Genomic DNA, 19,142 nt, shown 5'->3' with positions numbered 1-19,142 from the left:
TTATCGCCTTATCTCCAATATGCGCTCGCGGTTGGTTTCACCAACAAGCCCCTTGGCAACTATATCGTCCATGATCCAATGCACCTTTTCAAGATTACACAGCAAATCAAGTTCCGTCTGCAAGTCAAAAAGTCGCACGCTAATGAGATGTCTGCACTCTTTCTCACGAGATGCTGCGTGCAATATACTTGCCACATTCTCGAAATAGGCGTCCATTGTTTCTATGGAATGGGGGTCAGGGATATACCAACCATAAGGACTAGACATGCTACTTTACCCACACAGTTTTGAATGAGTTCGAGTAGTGCAAATTCGTTCTACACAAAGGTGACTGTTCAATGTTTGTCCATCGTGACCTTGAGTCTTTTTTTACCTCTTCTGAGTCACACCCAAAGATGAAGTAGAGCGACGCATACCGTCGGAATACTAATCCATCATTCCCCGTAAGCTTGGGTCCTAAAGCAACAACCGGCAACTTTCACGTACCAATTTTGCCAACGTCATCCGTTGAGAAAAAGTGGCACTGTGAATGGGCGGGTTTTGTAAGAAAGTTTAGCTCATCGTTGCCATCGCCCTCCTGGGAGCTTACATGTCCTGGCTTTCGGATAATGCAACGTCGCGCAACATCGCGCTCGAAGGCCGAACGATCTTTAGGAATGCCACCGTAGTACCGTGCAAAACGAGACTGGCACTGTCGATTCACAATAAGGCAAAACGTAATCATGTATTCTTCTCGTTATATAGATAATGGCTTAAGTATTCCAAACTAAACGAAAAGGGGGCGGAGGTCACATTGGATTCGTCTGACATCTTTACAAATGATTTCACCCATTACCATCTTCTTGCTTATTTTGGTGTTATCAAACTTTGTCAGGCCAAACTGCAGCCTTATTTCTGTTGCAACAATCTGCTCTCACAGATGCTCGAGTTAAAACTGATAGTAATCAGTTTGTGGTCAATGATTTTTCCACGACCTTGCTTTTTGAAGAGAAGAGCTTTCCTGGAGAAGATATTGCGTTACCTGCTGGATTTGCAGCAAATTGCTCAGCATGCAATAAGTGATAATGGTGGTATCCTTATTCGCTCAATCATTGGTCAATTTATAATAATGGTGCCTTTCCTCGCATCAGTTTTGAGTCTTTGGCTCGTCCACGATCTGAGGGCAGTATGGCAATCCTAGATCCTGTCTTTCAACACTCTGCCTTGCAACTGCGTTGGCTTCTTCCGCTGCTAGGTTTTTATTCCGCAGTCTCAAACCCCTTGGCACTACCCATTCTGGCATACGTCCTACGAACGGCTTGCGATACTCCCACTGCCTCTATCCCTCTGGTCTTCCCAAAGCTGCGTACCCATGCAGCTAAGCTGTTAGGTCCATTCCGCACATTTTTTTGCACTGCGAATATATTGAGCCTACAAGTCAACTGGTCCTGCATCCGACATCTGTTCACTCGATGTATATTCTGGACAGATCGAATGGCCCCAAGATTCGGCTCCGCACAAGGTGAGCTACGTGATCTTCTCTTTGCTAGAATGTAAGAGTCTTTATAAAAAATTAGTACACTCTTTCCAGAAAGTAATGTCGCATTTAGTGAAATTTTATAATACATTTATACACCAAAACGACAAATTGCAGCAACTTTCATTTTTGGAAAAGGTGTTAAACTATGCGAAATAAGGTAGGGTGAGAAAATGGGGTAGATTTATAAAAAAGGTTATCTAGGGAATAACCCCTAAGTCACGTTCTGGGTTTTATTCTACTGTGCTTTAAAGGCAAGAACGTTTCCAAGTTCAGGCTTTCAATATCGCTACCATTGAAGGAACAAGGCAACTGAAACAGTTTTTCAGACGCTTAATGGATTCTCAACACCAGTCCTCTTCGCAACCACAACGCGATTTAATTGTGAAACCAGTAACCCGTGGTGGAATGGATCTGGAATTTCTTACCAACAAAGAGTTTCGGCGTAGTTTCCTAATGCTGGGATGACCAATCGGAAAAGCCCGTTCTTGGCGTTTCTTTTGGAAGATGACTACTCCGCATACGGCCAGAGATATTTTATTCCCGCTATGCTCACCATGCTCTTCCAGATCGCGTGACCCTACGCCGTTTACTACCACACATATTCGATTCTGGACGTTGTCAGATCTGCGGACAAGCTGAAACCAAAGATCATTTCCAAGCATAGCACATACTTTACACTTACTTTGAAAATAAAGACGATGCTATCAAACTTTAGCTACGTATTACGCAGCAGATTCCATCATTAATGCATGATACCGTATGTGTGTGCCTCTGCCTCAGAATGACTACCCGAAGCAAACCCCTTCTCTATAAGACAGAGTCATACGCATTATTAATTGAAAGGAGGACCTGCTCCCACTAGGATGCTCTTTTGTGTCTTTAGGAACGATCTCCAGATAGCAAAAGGAATCAGGCTTTCCTTCTGCATGTGGAAATGGAATCTAATATCTTCGCCTGCACCTCAATCACCATCATTGCTCCAGAGAGTCTTCACAAATGACATATCTGCAGCATGATTCTTCAGAATTACATAGGAGCTTACGACAGTGCACAAGCCCTTTCGTCCATTAGTATGGCTATTGATATCTTGCTCAGTCACACAAAACACAACGTAATGGAATGGGTGTGATATTATCTAGCGCTTGGTGGGAGAATATATCATCAGAAGATAGGCTCTATTCTCCAATGAACATAAATTTTTATCTCGAATGACAATACTTTTTCTAGCTGAAAACATAGAAGCTCTGGATTTGGCAAGCTCGCGAAGCAAGGGAATTGTAATGCGTTCTTTTTCCCAATGCAGCGAGGAACAAGCAAGCAATGTTTCGTCCTTGAAGCCGAAGCGAGAGCGAATCTTGCTATTATTGTTCAATAAGTTTTCCATTCATGGTGCCAAAGCCGTATCCTTCATACCAGACAAACCTTTTCAAGGCATGTAGAAGGATCTTCAAGGCCACTAGGGGCAAAATGCCGCCAATAGAATAAAACAAGCTATCCGTATTTTTTTTATCTTTTTGTTTGTGTTCTTGGATAAGAGTTAGTTTGAATTTCTTATGAGTTATAGTTTGTAAATAAGCATGTATAAATGCAAAGGAATGGAATCGGTCAGTCTATCATCGACAAAGGAGATCCCAGAGTAATGCATTCTCCGTATCGATCACATCACGTTTGGTATCAGGAGAACCAGGACACGTGTTTCCTGGTAATCCTAGGCGATGTATATCCCAGAGTAAAACGCGATCACCAAATTGCTGCGTGATCTGGCGGATGATGTTGGCGAACGCTAAACTACGGCCAGAGTTCCAAGAGGTAGATGGTATGATGCCGCAGCAGAAATATTGCGGCGTTCGTACAATGATAGTCTGATCCGGATATACATTCTCTACAAAGTGTCCAACGAGATCCGAAAATGACTGCTCGAACTGTCGTGGCGTCATGCGGTTCAATGCAATGTCGTCGTTGCCAAAGCTTAACACGACGATATCTGCGCGAGGTAGTTTCGTGACGTGCTCTTTAACGTCCGGTCGATGGTCGTGAAGAGTGATAGTACCAAAGGGATTGAAGTGTATATTGATGTTGCCAGCGACTCTCTCGGTAATATCTTGTTCCATTGCGAGAGGTATAGAAGTGTTGCTCCACCAGGGTGCATCGGGAACTTGACAGTTGCACAGATCCTCATCTTGTTGCTCCCGGCACCAACGATCACCGCTGCGGAAAGCTTCCAAATTTCTAGAATAATACCCGCAATTAGAAAAACTCGTTCGAATCAAATAGAAAAAGTAACGGACATCCAACCTTTGTACATGGTGATCGCCCCAGACGTGCACTGTTTTGCCAGCAAGACATTGGTGTACTCGGGCATGACTCTTGTAATCGATTCGGCAGGCGTTTGGAATAAACGCAAAGTCATCGCGAGTGTGGCTGTCGGCCCTTTCACCAAACATGGCATAAAAGTCAGCTGGCGATGATTGCTGCCAGTCAGCTGCGTCGATCCAACTGCCGCCGCTTTCGAGTCGCTTGGCGTCGCAGATTGTCGCTGGCTTTTCGGTATCAGTTTCCTCGTTGGCAGCAACCGTGAGATTGTGGTTCGAAACATAGTGGAAAGGTCGATAAGGATGATAAATGGGTTCCTCCCAGAAGTATGATCGATACTCAGTTTTGCTTTCCAGGTAGTATGTATCTGGCTGGGTAAACTTTACAGAGCTGAGGTAGACATTACCGTGCTTCGGATGCTGCTCCATGACAATGGGTACACGGGTTCGTTCGCCCTGAGCATAGATAGTGATGCTGTCAGCTGGAGCGTGATGTTTCTCGGGTCGGATCGCAGAGACTGCAGGTATGGGTCCAAGCTATATTTAACGCCGCCGAGGCCACCGCATCAATAACAGAAAAAAGAAACAAGGCGCGATGCTTTTTATAGCATCAAGCTGAAACTAGAGAACTTACGAGAACAACAACGCATACATACTCTCCTGTGGTGATATGCACGTTTTCAGTTGTAAATGATCCATCAGGATTCATAAACATTGCTTTGGATGCCCATCCATCCCAATATGTTCTGTCCGACGCACTTAAAGATCCAACCTTAATTGTTAAGGTCTATTTTCACAACCCCTATATTGCCCAGAAACCGCAAACTTACAGCCAGTGAGCATCGACTGCGTCGCACGCTGTAGGTTCCTTGGGGATCTCGGTGATCCCACGATCGTTGCCATGATTCGCTGCTTCTGGTTTGACAGGCTCCTCTGAAGGCGGCGTTTGTATCTCGAGGGCGGACAAGGATATCGGTCGATAAGCCGCATGTCGATAGTATGTCAACGAGAAAAGAACTGTCAAGATAACCACCACAAGCACGAGGTTTCGGCGATGCACCGACGCAGTGTGCATCCTTTTCTTTAGAAAATAGAACGAAAAAGACAGTGGTTTCCAGGGGGGGAGTGGAAGAAAGAAAAAAAGGAAAAAATATGGGTAGGTCTCCAACAAGCTTTGCTGCAAGATGTCTTTGTTCGGAGATTGCTACAAATGATCGACCGGAAAACAAAGAGGGCTGTGCCATATTCTTAGGTCAAAAGAGATCGTCAAATGTACGACTTGCCAGTATGCGTTATTTCAAAAAAGAGTAACAAACTTAGAAGAAAAAATATGCAATTTTTTGTGAATATACAGAATCTTCATTATTATCAATTACTTTACTGATAAGGATGGAAACGATCGGCGCTTTCACGGAAGACCATAAGAGAATCATTCTTCTTGATTGGTGTCACAGATGAAATGGGGATAATTAAACAATTCTACTTCGCAACTAGTAGCAGCATACAACATCGTCCTCGCCGAATCTGCGGTGTGCAAATTATGGGAGGTAGGTAGACTTATGGGAGGTTTGAAGACGGATTACAACGAACTAAAAACTACTCATTCAATCAAAGAAATTAACAGCTCACATTGTTTTAAAAATACATTGCAAGTTAATGTGAGTGAATAAAGAAGTTTACAAGTTCGATAGATGTAGTATATTGTTTGCTGTGGGGATGGTCTTTCGCAACATAGCAGCACTATAATTTAGTCTAAGCTATTTGCACCACCATTAGCTGTCAGAATATTATAGCACCGACGTTGACCTAACCCAAATTTTGTCCTCTCGAAAGGTTATGGTCAGTAACTAGCCTTATACTGCCTCAATCAAGTTGAAATTTTTGAGTGAGACTGAATCACATGTCTTTACTTCCTCCACGGCGAATCATGGAAGAGGTTGGTTATCATCTGATAGCGCTCTTGAGATACCACTAAGCGCGATATTGGAAGCTGCGGCAGCGTCTCTGCTGCAAGTAGTATGTCGTACTATGCGAGAGAGACATCTTGGGTTTGGGCACGATACAGCACCCTCGACTCTGACAAATTTACCTTCCCGACGATACTTGTGGATCTGGATCTTCTAGAAGCAATATCCGCATGTCTTTGTTGTATTGGATTCATCGATGGTGTACAATTTGTCTGGCTCAGGTGCCTTAAGGGTTTGTTCGACCTTTTTAAGACTCCCACTACATGCATGACCTTTGACTCTGTTGTTTACGGGTTCCCAGTTACCGAGGAAATGGATGACTGAGGTCTTCTTCTCTGGTTCTTTTGATAGAAAGACTTTTCTTGGAATTCCCTGGTTCTTAGCTTGCTTGACATTTGTTTCTTGTCCCTAGTCCCGTAGCGCTCGATGAACTTTTCGAAAGGTAACATTTTCTACCGACCCGGTTTTCAGTTCTATTGGCTTCGGGCAACGTTCAACATCAGTATCTATATCGGCAATCTGATCAGTATCCTCTTGCAAAGCTTCAAAGCGATTGATGTCTTCAAATAGAGATCGTACGCTCCTTGGAGACATCGTTGCGGTGGTGACACGGCCAGGTTCAATACCTGTAATTCCGACGTTTCGTTGTCCTTGCAATTGCTCATAGAGGAGTTCTTGTACCAAGCCTTCACCAGATAAATTGTTGGAGCAAGGTAGAGGGGCCTCTTGGCCTTTCAGTTGTCTGTTCAGATGATATAGCTTGTTTTGTATCAATGCAATGATTTCCTCTTCTTCTTGGATCTCTAAATACAGAGAACGGCTTTTCTGCGTGCTTCTTCCAATTGGCTATATAAGGCTCTGTTCCAGCCATGTTGTTTCTTTGCTGTTCTCGATTTGTTGCCGGCATCAGCTCTCTCCTTTTCCACTATTGTCAGTTTATCTCGTAAACTGGCTACTGTAGCTTTCTTCTTCTTCAGAACAGAGCTTTATTTTTCCGTCTCTTGTTCAATTCGGTGGCGTTCTTCATCCGTTAAGATTGATTTTGTTTGTGCAGCATCCTTTTCCCGCTTCCGCTTCCGTTTGCGGTTGGCTCGTACAATCTTGTAACCGAGGACTCGTATTCGATACTTGTCAATGTAGCACAATCGCCACATCGGCTGCAGTTTTTGTTCTTGAAGCAATATTTGTATCTCGTGGACGTCAAAGAAGTTCCAAAATACATCCTTGGAATGCCATGTTGCTGTCTTGATGTCCGTGATCGGTGTTCCATCATATCGTAGTATATGGGTCTTCGACATGATGTATAATCCTGCGGCGCCGAGGTGCAATGAGTGATCTTTTTCCACGTTCGGAAACATCATCCAGGGATTCTGCTGTGGCTGGAAGAGAAGGACAACTTTGTTTGCAAGTGCGACCACCGCGGCGCCATTGAATACATTTATTTGCGATAGTTCGTTCTTGTCATCTCGTCTGGGCACGAATGGTCGTAGGAAATTGATAATGCGTGCCACCTCTTTTAGTTGGTCTTCCGTGGCTTCAGTTCCTCGATACAGCGCTCTCTTTACATCTTCCGGCTGTATATCTGTATTTGGTCCTCTCTGCTGTAGAAGGAATCGAAGGACGTTGAGAAATGCACGTAGCAAAGTTGCTAACGGTTCCTTCGGTGTCTGGTTGCTCTGCTAAGAAACCGTCATTATCAGTTTTGATTTTTGTCTTCCTCCCTTCTATCTACTTACAACGATTGGTGTATCCTCATGCTCTTCAATATTGTCTTCATCTTCTTCTTCAGATAAATCGAAAATATTACTCTCATATGCGGTTGGGATATAACAGATTTCAATTTTTCGACCGGTGATTGAATAACCCAATTATGCTGTCCTGAAAGCAGTGTGGAGTCCAACTGCTTCATCAAATTCTTGACTTTTTCCTTGCAAATCCTTTTTGCGACCAAAGGTTGCTCATATTGGTTTTATATTGTCGGAGAGCGTCTGCAATAGTAGGACAGTGCCTGAATGAAGCATCTTGTTTGTCGCCATTTACGGCTTGCAGCCACAGTTGCCTTATTTATTTGAATGGCTTTGATTCCTTCTTTTCATTGATGGAGCGACCAACGCATCCAGACATAATGTATGATAGATGTTCAGCAGTGTAAACTTTGCACTATGTTCTGTAGGCTTGCAGTGACTGTCCGAATCGCTTTGTTATCATCCGGAGGATCACCATCGTCGCCATCAAGTGCTTCTCACTCATCCTCTTCCTGATCATTCGGTTCTATTGGCTCTGATACCCTTGCCTTGCGTTCCTCCAGATCATCCAATAGTTTTTGATAAACTTTTAGTGGATTATAAGTTTTATGTCTCTTGATGTATGTGCCAATGTAACTTGGGACTTGGTTTCTATTCGTCCGACAAGGAGTTGAATAATTGCTTGTGAACTTCCTTATAAACCGCAGGTGCAATTTTTCGGCTGCGTTCTCGCGATAGAAAATCCTGCAACGGGGCCTTGTTCTTGAGAACCCGCTTCTGGTATGCACCTTCCAGAAACTTTCGCAGCTGCGTTTTGAACGCTGCTTCAAGATTAGCCTGATCCATATTCACTGCCACAGCTTGCTTTTTGAAATGTTTACCAGCGGTGCTACCAGCTTCTGCAGGCGCTGGGATTTTTCTTTTGTCTTCTTCATGCATAGTTCCGGCTCAAGGATGAACCAATTCTTTGCCGAGAAAGAATCTGCATATCATATATATGGTCAGTTCCCGGCACAAAGAAGAGGTGACTCCGTACATGTAAGTTCCTGTGTGCTCCAAAATCCCAACGGACCCGGTCTCATCATTGGGATGCTGTGGCTGTATTATGTGTGGGCGCTTTCTGGTGGAAAAGTATGCAATGCGCAAGTTATTAATAGTAGTCGCGACATAGAGCAATTAGTATGATTTAGCAGTGATATATTGTCCATCTATCTCCGGAGAAAATGGTGACGAGCAAGTACCGTTTAAAATATGAACGAACGGATGGTTATGATTTGCAAATACTCCATGGATTATGAGAAAATGTAGCCATGCTTACAACGATTCCTTTGGTGGCTGTTGTGTTTCGACATTCTGCAAAGCCGCCATCAGCTGGCGAAGCTTGGGTCCAAATTTGGTTCAAGCCGGCATAGTGTGCTGCTTTGCTTATCACCAGTTTCAATATAGTATAAGTTTTCCCGGATTATGACTAAGGCTACCCAGAACCAAGCACTAGTTACAAGATGTTATTACGACAAACTTTTCCGTTTTTACTTACGAGCAGTGATCGTCTGCGCATCCATAGTGGGAATAAAAGCAAAGAATTCCGCTGACTTCCTTTTCTTTTTTCATGTCTGAGCGCTGGACAGCAATTTCCAGTGGCTCATATCGTCTATGAAAAGCATATGCATGAATATTTTGTGACAGTAAACATGGCTTTAAAGAAGAACACGTGTGCCTTCCACAACATCTCGGCAATGATAGCAAAAGCTCAGCCCAAAATGACACGCTGGCACATGGAAAAAATCGATTAAATCTTCAAACAACTTCTTCCTTGCACTGTTATACACTCCCGAGAGATCAGAGGGGGAAAAGCATTGGATGAGAGCAATTACTGAGTCGCTCGACGTACCGACCATAGAACAGTAAATTGTAAACGAGTAGCGAAAACCAGTAACATTGGTCGGATCACCAACAGCTACAGACATTTTGCTTGTTTGGAGCAGTTATGAAGTGTTCATCGACCTGAAAGAGCCGGAAGCGATGCAGTAGCTACAGCGAATCCAAGAGAACATCACGAACTTAACATCAACCGTAAAATATTATGTTTGGGTTTGGATGAAAGCCAACTAAAATTGCGTTTGGCGGAGAGATATCAGAAACTGCTGTAGCCATCCCATTCATATCTTAGTACTTTCATTGCTTTGGTTGAATAGGAAAGGAAAGATAGTGCCTTCTTCGTAGTCAGCAGCGTCCAACAGCCGCTGTTGAAAAATGTAAAGTATTCTATACCATATGCCGAAATACGTCGTAAAAGCGGTGCTAAACCATCGAACAATTGCAGTTTTTAATAAGCGTTTGCAGTTGAAATCTTTTCGGAGAAGAAGGTAATTACCGTTTGTAGCCCAATCCTTCACGCCCAAGAAATCTTTGGGAATGGCTGATTGCTTAAGTATGGCAAGCCACGAATACTTTAAACTCTAAGTTCATAATGATGCGGACAGCTCAGCCCAGAGTGCAGTATCTTAATACAGATGCATTCATACTCTCATCGCTTTTTATTGCTCGAAGTCATTATTATTTATTACTTGACCGCGGAAGCACGAAGCTAGATCGAACATCCAAACGCAAACAACTTCTCGGGAATCCTTATAATTGACGTCAAGGATGTAAGAGCAATGACTCGATCTGATATCGATTCATATAATAGAAATTTGTCACCTATGAAATAGAAAAGGATCCGTTGTATCCAATCTTTCCTAATCAATTCCCAGCGAACAGATAAATTGTTTGGAGTCCTCACAAACCCGAGGGGCTCACTGAATTATTCCTTTCAGATTCTGAAGTTGAAGAATGGATGAATAATAATAATAATAATAATAATAATAATAATAATAATAATAATAATAATAATAATAATAATAATAATATACATAAACATGTCTTGTAGTCATTCTATTTCCACGACGTCTCTGGAGCCCATTATACTCTTGAAGAGCTTCTGGATAGTTTACTACATTAATACAGCGTCGACGCTCACCACGAAAGCAAAGGCATACATATACATACCAATGAAAGCTGATGTTTACGGGCTGAAATTTCACTATATTTTGCATCATTTCCACGTTATCTGCGATCATTTCCTTCATTATACATATATACCTTTCCCACCACCCATATTTTCCCTTTTAGATTGACACCCACAATAGCTGGGGTGGTGGGGGTAGTGTGAGGGATGGTGCAAATAGCTGAATCCTAAAATTTCAGGCTAGATTTTCTTTCCACTGCAGGTAACGAACGCTTATACATAACTTTCACATAATGTCAGACACAGCAATCGATCAAGCTGTACCGACAGCAGTTCAAGATGACCGAGAAGTAACCTCCAACAAATCATCAAACAGTAGCATTGGACGAGAGGATGAAGAGATAGCAGCATCTGATAAAGAGCAACAGCCATCGCAGTCGTCTTTAGAAATTGCAAACAAGTTTTCTGACATTGAGCCGAGTCAGTTGCTGCAATATATCGCGGAAACAAATCAAGTACGGGAGCCATGGGAGACTATACGGGAGGCTGTAAAGGAGGCGATCGTAAAGGTAAGTCTAGACGCCGACTCAGAGTCTGGTGCAAGATTCAGGGACGCTGCTGCGATCTGTTCATGAACTGACCTAACCGTCTAAAAGCAATGCGAGATTATGGAAAGTAAAGCTGACAGGGACACAAAAACAACCATTGAGGCATCTAAAACGAACGTAATTCACAGCATAGATCACCACAAAGAGTAAGTTTTGCAGTATTAGAGATGACGTGTAGATTGATCATGAGGGCTACATAGGACTCCATTTACGGTACAGCGGCTTTGTGAGCTAGTAACAGATCCTAGAAAGCACTATCGGATGTTTCACAAATATATAAACGCGATTGAAAAGGTAGCATCGATTTATATCACAGCACCACATTGCATATTTATCTACAACCGTGACAACCTAGGCTCTCCTGGTAACATCATCTTGGAAGGAGTTTCCAGAATGTACCGAAACGAACGGCGCAGCCTCGACGAGTCCTGAGGTCGATAGCGATGTGTTGTTTGGTATCCCAGGCATTGCAAATTGCGCAGAACTAGAGCCTATTCCATTTTCAGTCGTCGATGAAAACGGTACGCAGAACAAGGAGGATAAAGAAGAGGAAAAAGAAGAGCAGAAAGAGTCAGCAACTACATCTGAACAGCAGCAGGAGTCAAACGAATAAAAAGCACATTTGTAAATATATAGCTTTCATGACTATAATTATTGTCAGTCGATACAAAGGACATTGATTTCCTGTTGCATATCACCGCCTTAAAGCGCGCTCTTTTTTTCTTACCCCGTTCCTTTCACTCCACCTTCTCTCCCTTGATTCAATGCTGCACTCAAGTGCGACGGTCGACGAGTTCGAGCCAGGCGATCCGCTCGCTGAAATCAGCCGCAAATTGGCGAACGTCAGCATTAAAAATAACCTGCGTCTGGGCGAAGACGGCACGGTCAGCAGCAACCTCGTAAGTTCGCAGCAGCAGCAGCAGGACTAGCAGCTATGCCGCTATAGACGCGCACGTATAGAGAGCTAGCCCAATTCGGAGTTGTAGTATGAACCAAGTACTGAGTTATGCATCTTTGGTCTATGCAGCTTCCAGTCATAAAAGACTGCCTGAGAACTAGAGAGCCAAACCATCCTGATACTTACGAAGCTGTACGATTGCTGCGAAAATACTTGACACAAAGTAAGCGTGCGATGCATGTCGCAACATTTGCTACTTCCATTGGTAACTGTGTGTGCGATTTTCAGCCGGAAGCAGCAACGTGAATGTCCAAGATATACTGGATCTGGGTGTGTTGGAGGAACTGAAGCATCTACTCACACTTGACGAATTAAACGAAATTCAGGTACGAAACTGATCATTCGATAGCGCCTCTTTTTCTAACATTTATGTCGTCCAATATCCGTAGTTCGAATGTACCTGGATCATCACCAACATAGCCGCAAGTAACACTGTATTTGACATGCGGATATCTACAACGTTGACTCACACTATCTATCCAATCAGGCTGGAGAATCGCGACATACGCATACCTTGGTTCAAGCTGATTTTATACCCGTATTGATCGAACGTCTTGAATCCCCCAATTGTGGTTCATGCGTCAAAGCACAGGTAATACGCACAAGCGAGTGCACAGTGAAGCTGCTTCGAATAACAAGGAAATATCTTTTAGGCTGCATGGGCATTATCAAATATTGCAGGAGATTCGGCAGAATTCAGGCAGCTTTTGATGCAAAAAGGAGCCCTAATAGCCATCGCACAAGTGCTAAACCAGCTTTTTGATTCAGCAATCGAAGCCGAGCCGCACTGGCGAACAAACCGACAACTTATTGATTTATATGAGGACTATGAAGTGAAAACGGACGTAAAAGCGCTTGTATGGTCCATCTCGAACATGACGAGAGGAGGTTTTCGCACAGCTGATTACTGGGAGTCTGTGAGTAAGCAAAACTGAGAGAGTCACGAAATGGTGATGCATATTTATTTGCCGTCAATATAGTACGTTCCTGCGTTTGAAGTGTTGGTAAAATGCACGCTTTTTGATCACAGAGAATTATGGGCAGATGCAGCGTAAGCTATATGCATACTCGGGGTGCAATATGTTTTTATGTTTACACTTGCTGCAGATGGGGACTCTCTCGCATAATGTACAATATCCACAAGGTAGAGGCTTTCTTCAGTTCGGTCAATGTACCTAACGACTTTGGAGAGAGACTGGTCATATTGCTAAAGTAAGTATCTCTACATGCATGCGGTTTATTATCATCAGATGGCTTAAAGCTCCTAATACTTTAGCTCGCGAGAGTCGGTGCGAGGCCCAGCGCTGCGATTCCTAGTGAATTTGACGTCCGGTCCAGACGAACATTCGTATGCTTTGGTAGACCGGGATCTCATACGCGCGCTCGCAGACGTCATGAATCTCGAGATAAACGCACCGTTGAGACGTGATGCCATCCTCACAGTTGGAAACCTCGCAGCTATAACGGGTTTCTTTGCAGAGCAGATATTGAGTGACCAGGCCATCTTGAAACATTTGATGGAGCATATACGTGTACCGTTTTATCAATATGTTAAAAACGAAGGACGCTGGAGACAGTGTGATTGGAGAGCAGCTGACAGAGAAGAAGTTGAGGAGGAATGGAAGACGGTATGCGAGGCTTTGTGGGCCATCTGTAACTTGTTAGAAGCGGCATCAAACGATGGAGTCAGGTACGAAGAGAATCGCAGGAAGCAGATTCTAGACTAGTCTAACAGAAAGAAAAAAATCTTTATATGCGATTGCAGGATCCTATGTCATCAAGAATATCATTGCCTACCTAAGCATTTGGCAAGACTTGCGGTGTACGATCCAGCTTCAATGCCTGTGAATGTCATCTCAAAGCTCGTGGATGCAATGAATGACTTGGTAGACCGAAATTCGGCATTAATTGGACACAAACGTTGCGAGTATATGAGTGACTGGGAAAGCCTTCAGGTGGCAGATGCAATACAGCAGATGATGCTTGCTTATCCTGAATCAAAGACTCTACTCGAGAAAGGCGAACGGCTCTTATCACGGCTAGGCCCGACCAAGAAGGAAGACAACAATGCTGGCACTGTGAATGTGGACAACGTAGCGGCTCTGTTTGGATTTGCAGTGCATGATGCTATCAAAAAACCACAGAAGCGGCGTATCTTGCATGGACTGGAAGATGGAGACGTACGCCTTATCGAAAATGCTGTTGGAAAATTAAGCATTTAAATAAACCAGCGATCATATGGTCAATATATGAAAAGAAGGGGACCCAACCCCTTTCAACCCTCACATCTGTAACCTTTCCACCCCCTCCCAGTGATCGGTTATTGACGAACAAATGCAGGAGAAGGTGGTGGTGGAGGAGAGACGGTGAGAGCGAGAGTAAAGGAAAGAAAAAAAGTTGTATGAAATGGATGGTCCATGCGTCCTGCGGCTGTGCATCTCTGCGTAGGCACGAGTGAACCTCCATTGTTGTATGCTATGCGCCATGCACTTTTATTTGGGGGGTTGGGAAAGGGTAAATGGGGGGAAAGATATCAATGCGGCAGGTAAAAAGAGAATCTACCTATGAAACCAAGTGTGACGGAAAAGAAGCAAACAAGAAGGACAAGATCGCCTTTAATTCACTGCGTATATCAAAATTTGTCGCGGATTTGAAAGGGGAATAAGGTAGCCAAATTTGGGGTTATTGAAAAGTGAACCCTTGAAAACCTATATACGCGCACTACGCGTGGTGAGTAGGAGGCAGCAAACGGAGAGGTGGAGAACTGGGGGAGAGAGTGCGGCTGTATTTTGCACTATGCTTTATGTGCCCTGGTTATTATTCCCCTTTTCCCTTTTTTTTTCTTTTTCTTTCTTTCCATCTGTACAAACGCACAGCAAAGTGGATGCGTGAAAGCAAGGTTTGGACATTGCAATAGACTGATGTCTGTTTTGCTCTTAAAAAATTCCAAATTGTGCACTTGCATTAAAGCAGCCTTAATATCTCCGTTGCCTTGCATGAATGCGGCAAAGAACAGGTGTAAAGTTCCGATCCCCCATTCCTCTCTCCAGTCTAGTATTGCCAGCAAAGCTTTCACAGCATTCTTTCTCCCCCTTTTCCCTCCTCTCGTCTGAATGAATTCGCCGCTAACTTCAGTGTCGCCGCAAGCACCTCCATTTACTGGATATGGGTTCGAGAGCGGCCGATTCTTTCCGCAACAGCCTACACCGCCAGATGAGATTTTCGATGATGAGAACCAAGTGCCGTCCCCCGAAGAGTTTGAAGCGATTGTCGAAGACTATCTCAATAATCTGAGCCCAAAGAAACGAGACAAGGCGCTAGTGGACCAAGAGCGGTATCAGTTGATTCAGCAGGTCCTGAGAGATCCCAGGAACACATCCATCTCCACTGCACAGTTCCGTTTTTGGGTCAAAAAGATGTTCCAGCTCCAGCCCGGATCAGTAGACCTGGTCTGCCACGATAGCAAGCCCGTAGCTATGCGGGAACAGATCTATCCTATTCTCGTGAGAGCGCACAGAGAAGCGCATCATGGAGGTCGAGACAAGACGTCAGCTTTGGCAAGTATTTACAGCGTCAAGACAACAACCTGCGTAAAATTTTCATGTAATATCCTAACAATAGTTTATTTCAATACATTTAGGTCAGAAGGCGGTACTCGTGGATTCCCAAGGAGCTCGTTGCACGATTCGTTCGTCAATGTCCTTTCTGCATCACACGGCGAAATGGGGGCCAGAGTCCCGGCGTATTTGCGTCCAAAGCGTTGCGGCATAATGTAAACAGACACAGCTTTTGCGGGTTTGACACGGCACCGCCGCTTCTCTGCACGCCTCAGCTACAGGAAGATAGCGATATTTCTACATCATCAGGTCCACCCTCGGCAGACCATGGATTCGATGCCTCACCGCAGTATCTCTCCTCATCGCCACGACGAGGGTCAATCTTCTACGATAGAGAAGAGGATTTGCTGCAGAGTTATCAATATTCAACCAGATCTAGCACCGATACCACCACCATTCATCCTTCGCTCATGACCGGGTTACGGCAAACAGATCCTATCCAGTCAGCACCACAATCGCCCATGTACTACTCTGCTGCTGCAGCGCATCCAGGATATCTGGGCTATTACTATCCTAACATGCTGGGCATTGCACCCTGTGAAAACAGCAATAATAGCACTCACCATCACCATAACACATCAGCACACGTCCATCCATTCTTACGGCCAGATGCAACGGATATCCTCGCTCACCAGGACGACCAATCAACAGCACCGTACTTCACTGCGACTAATAATACTACTACGGCTGCTGCAAACTCTGCTACGCAAAACGTCAACCATTTTTCGTACGATGCAGGTACTACTCATGGCAACGCCGCGTTTGATTTATAAAAAGTGTAATGTTTCTCGTTTCCTATTGTCTCTCACTTTATATCTTCAACCCTCTCTATAGTTTCCTTTTTCTTCACCCTTTTGACCCTGCTTTATTTACTTGCTCTTTTTTTTCTCTTCTTTCTACTACAATATATTTATATGGCAAACAAAAAGAATAAATATAAGCCAAGTCCTACATGTAAGTTTTTAATTTAAAAAGAAAGACAGCTCGGAGTCCCTGTGATCTGCTGTTGTTTCAGAGTTGCAACTTTACTAGTTTAGAAACAAGACATCTGCATTAAGGTACGTTGTGTCCATCCTTGGCAGTCCTTCAGGGAGCTCCCGCGGAGAATACAAGTAAAATTCATGTACTTTTTCTAATATTTGCCGTGTTGTTTCAACAGAAATGACATATTGCAGCATTGCATTTGAGCACAAACGAACTTTTCCACTATGGTTTCTTGTTTCTAGGTCACATGACGATAGGTTAAACTGCCGAGGCATCCAGTTCTTTTGTGTCAATGTACTCTGGATGATAACGTCCAGGAACGTAGAAGAAGGTGAATGTGCAAAGGTCATATTATATTTAAAAGCTCGCTTGTAGTGGAAAAAAGACATTATATATGTAACACGATCAGAAAGAAAGAGAAATCACATCTGAAGCTCATAATCGTTCCATCCATAACCCAAAAGACAATTTGGATCGTACATGAAAGCGTTTGTAATCACAGTCGTCTGCAGGGGCATAGCTGCGTGGTTGATGTGGTGCAGGGATGTGGACGAGAATAAATGCTGATGCGGATTCTGTTCCTGCCGATCTAAATGATAACCGCTTATTGCGCCGGCAGGGCCGTACATGGCGTACGCAGATGAGCCAACACCGAAGGATGACGATGACGATGATGACGACGACGACAGCGAGGGTGATGACGAAGAGCAAGACGACGAACCTGCAGAGTGATCTATGGAAAATTACATCAACCGTGTATCCTTTATGCACAGAAACAAAGCTATGCGACTTACTGTTATACTCCAAAGCCGGAGGAATGGCTGTTACAGCTTGATGATGTACGACTGTAGTCGAAGGTATTGAGGAGGTATTGAACGGGTTATTGGTGCTAGGTGAAGACGAGGAAATGGTAGCGGTTGTGGAAGATGAAGAGGAGGAGGAACCAGCTTGATTTGCTCCGCATATACATTCCGTCGCGGTGGTAGTGGTTGTATCCGAAGACAACTGAAAGAGATTCTTTTGCTGCTGCTGCTGTAGCTCTAATTGTTTGGTGCGAGCAGCTTGCTTTCTTCGTTGTCGTATGACAGATCGATCCAAGATGGCAGCAATGTTTTCTTCTCTTGTAAGGAAGGAAGGAGAATATCGGCTTGTGAGTGTTTTACCATCGACATGCACGGGAATCCGAAAATTTTGGCCAAATATGAGATCAGGTGAAATGTCCAGCAGGGCAAGTACGGGCACAGTCGATGGTCTTCTGAGTTTGTCTTCCAGGACATCATTTTTCCTGTAATAGCTAACGAGATGTTGTTGTACGCCGTCTACAACGAGCGACATGCTCTTCTTAATAAGACCGTCCTTTTTGAATCGATAGCTATCAGTGAGCGAGCCTACCAAGGCCCGTTCTCTTTGCCGGTCCGAAAGATTCTGCAGTCCCGATGTATTATCACCGTATCCATCGATCGGGTTCGCCCGTTTGTCGAGTTCGCGGTAGACAAGGAAGTTGCCTAGAATTCTTGATGGACTCCATACCAACCCGTCTGTCCATCGTTTGATACCTACGTAGAGCAGATACTTTATATATACATGCCATTGTCGGAGGGGACCGAGCCCAAAGAGAAAAAAACGCCGTAAGCCTGCTTACCGCTCTCGTTTTCGTCGAAGCAAAAGACAGCGCCACTTTGCACCAAATGTCGCTCTTGCTCTTGCAACCGGCGAGTTACTCTCGGCAAGAGTCCCCGTCGACACGCCTCGAAGACTATCAGCGAGTCTTTTGTACTGGCAATGTATCCATGAAACGTTTCGGACATGCAGAAGTGGGAAAGAAAAAGAAAAAGAAGCAAAATGCACGTCTACCTCCTGACTTTCCAAAAATAAAATGAAAAAAGGTACTGCTGCTACCGCTGCAATAACAATAGCCAAACATATACACAGACGCGCAGAAAAAAGCGCTCGCCCTTTAGCAAAAAGGTTTCTGTGTGACCGTACGACCCTCTCTTGCGCGTTTCTGGAAAATTACCCGTTGATAGTGCCTGGCGCTACACCTCATTGCTGTGTACGAGGAAGAACAGTTTGCTTGGAAACTATATCATGTGTATTCCTTGGATTACCATTAGCATCATCCGGAAACACCAGAAACACGGGCAACAATCTCCCAGGGACCACGTTCTAGGCAAAAAGCCGGTGGCCTCTAAACGCTGCCAGCAGCAGCCGCAATAATTCCTTTCTCTCTGCTTGTCTCCTCGTGGGACAAAAAAGATTAGATCTTGGATCATTACAAACAAACATGTCAAATGGCTAATGGGAAACACAGAAATCACTCGGATTTCTCTGCATTTAAAAATGAGACCTACCTTCGTCATTCGTGTACTCACATGCCTTGCCATAGCTGCAAAGACACGGCCACGTGTTGATTTACTTTTGATAT

The 19,142-nt window shown here is 44.1% G+C and overlaps 9 protein-coding genes across 9 annotated transcripts; 4 read left to right on the top strand and 5 right to left on the bottom strand.

Moving 5' to 3' along the window:
* VTP01DRAFT_9857 (uncharacterized protein) lies at positions 1–724 on the bottom strand (the record flags this gene model as incomplete). The annotated part of the gene is made up of 6 exons (XM_069389128.1): positions 1–117; positions 193–221; positions 278–317; positions 374–426; positions 487–523; positions 590–724. 6 exons carry the CDS (start codon positions 722–724, stop codon positions 1–3), a joined length of 411 nt encoding a protein of 136 aa, XP_069240276.1.
* A 443-nt stretch (positions 725–1,167) lies between these two features.
* VTP01DRAFT_9856 (uncharacterized protein) lies at positions 1,168–1,984 on the top strand (the record flags this gene model as incomplete). The annotated part of the gene is made up of 2 exons (XM_069389127.1): positions 1,168–1,532; positions 1,771–1,984. 2 exons carry the CDS (start codon positions 1,168–1,170, stop codon positions 1,982–1,984), a joined length of 579 nt encoding a protein of 192 aa, XP_069240275.1.
* A 1,148-nt stretch (positions 1,985–3,132) lies between these two features.
* Positions 3,133–4,906, bottom strand: VTP01DRAFT_9855 (uncharacterized protein; the record flags this gene model as incomplete). The annotated part of the gene is made up of 4 exons (XM_069389126.1): positions 3,133–3,748; positions 3,815–4,368; positions 4,466–4,589; positions 4,662–4,906. 4 exons carry the CDS (start codon positions 4,904–4,906, stop codon positions 3,133–3,135), a joined length of 1,539 nt encoding a protein of 512 aa, XP_069240274.1.
* Positions 4,907–5,756: 850 nt separating this feature from the next.
* On the bottom strand, positions 5,757–7,707 carry VTP01DRAFT_9854 (uncharacterized protein; the record flags this gene model as incomplete). The annotated part of the gene is made up of 7 exons (XM_069389125.1): positions 5,757–5,857; positions 5,921–5,951; positions 6,255–6,358; positions 6,425–6,644; positions 6,896–7,477; positions 7,535–7,606; positions 7,663–7,707. The coding sequence occupies 7 exons, from the start codon at positions 7,705–7,707 to the stop codon at positions 5,757–5,759; spliced, it is 1,155 nt and encodes a 384-aa protein (XP_069240273.1).
* A 487-nt stretch (positions 7,708–8,194) lies between these two features.
* Positions 8,195–8,482, bottom strand: VTP01DRAFT_9853 (uncharacterized protein; the record flags this gene model as incomplete). Its single annotated transcript, XM_069389124.1, has 1 exon — positions 8,195–8,482. The coding sequence occupies one exon, from the start codon at positions 8,480–8,482 to the stop codon at positions 8,195–8,197; it is 288 nt and encodes a 95-aa protein (XP_069240272.1).
* A 2,361-nt stretch (positions 8,483–10,843) lies between these two features.
* On the top strand, positions 10,844–11,771 carry VTP01DRAFT_9852 (uncharacterized protein; the record flags this gene model as incomplete). Its single annotated transcript, XM_069389123.1, has 4 exons — positions 10,844–11,119; positions 11,207–11,304; positions 11,359–11,452; positions 11,514–11,771. 4 exons carry the CDS (start codon positions 10,844–10,846, stop codon positions 11,769–11,771), a joined length of 726 nt encoding a protein of 241 aa, XP_069240271.1.
* A 151-nt stretch (positions 11,772–11,922) lies between these two features.
* VTP01DRAFT_9851 (uncharacterized protein) lies at positions 11,923–14,338 on the top strand (the record flags this gene model as incomplete). Its single annotated transcript, XM_069389122.1, has 10 exons — positions 11,923–12,057; positions 12,186–12,279; positions 12,345–12,442; positions 12,506–12,538; positions 12,604–12,708; positions 12,770–13,033; positions 13,097–13,167; positions 13,224–13,328; positions 13,393–13,806; positions 13,882–14,338. The coding sequence occupies 10 exons, from the start codon at positions 11,923–11,925 to the stop codon at positions 14,336–14,338; spliced, it is 1,776 nt and encodes a 591-aa protein (XP_069240270.1).
* An 891-nt stretch (positions 14,339–15,229) lies between these two features.
* On the top strand, positions 15,230–16,506 carry VTP01DRAFT_9850 (uncharacterized protein; the record flags this gene model as incomplete). Its single annotated transcript, XM_069389121.1, has 2 exons — positions 15,230–15,706; positions 15,757–16,506. The coding sequence occupies 2 exons, from the start codon at positions 15,230–15,232 to the stop codon at positions 16,504–16,506; spliced, it is 1,227 nt and encodes a 408-aa protein (XP_069240269.1).
* A 633-nt stretch (positions 16,507–17,139) lies between these two features.
* On the bottom strand, positions 17,140–18,525 carry VTP01DRAFT_9849 (uncharacterized protein; the record flags this gene model as incomplete). The annotated part of the gene is made up of 3 exons (XM_069389119.1): positions 17,140–17,450; positions 17,512–18,273; positions 18,360–18,525. The coding sequence occupies 3 exons, from the start codon at positions 18,523–18,525 to the stop codon at positions 17,140–17,142; spliced, it is 1,239 nt and encodes a 412-aa protein (XP_069240268.1).
* Between the last annotated feature and the right edge of the window lie 617 nt (positions 18,526–19,142).

This window comes from Rhizomucor pusillus (assembly GCF_041956525.1).
Source record: "Rhizomucor pusillus strain CBS 183.67 unplaced genomic scaffold VTP01scaffold_7, whole genome shotgun sequence".
NCBI classification, from domain to species: Eukaryota; Fungi; Mucoromycota; class Mucoromycetes; order Mucorales; family Lichtheimiaceae; genus Rhizomucor; species Rhizomucor pusillus.
Note: the sequence above shows the minus strand (reverse complement) of the source record. Positions and strands in the feature narration are given on the sequence as shown.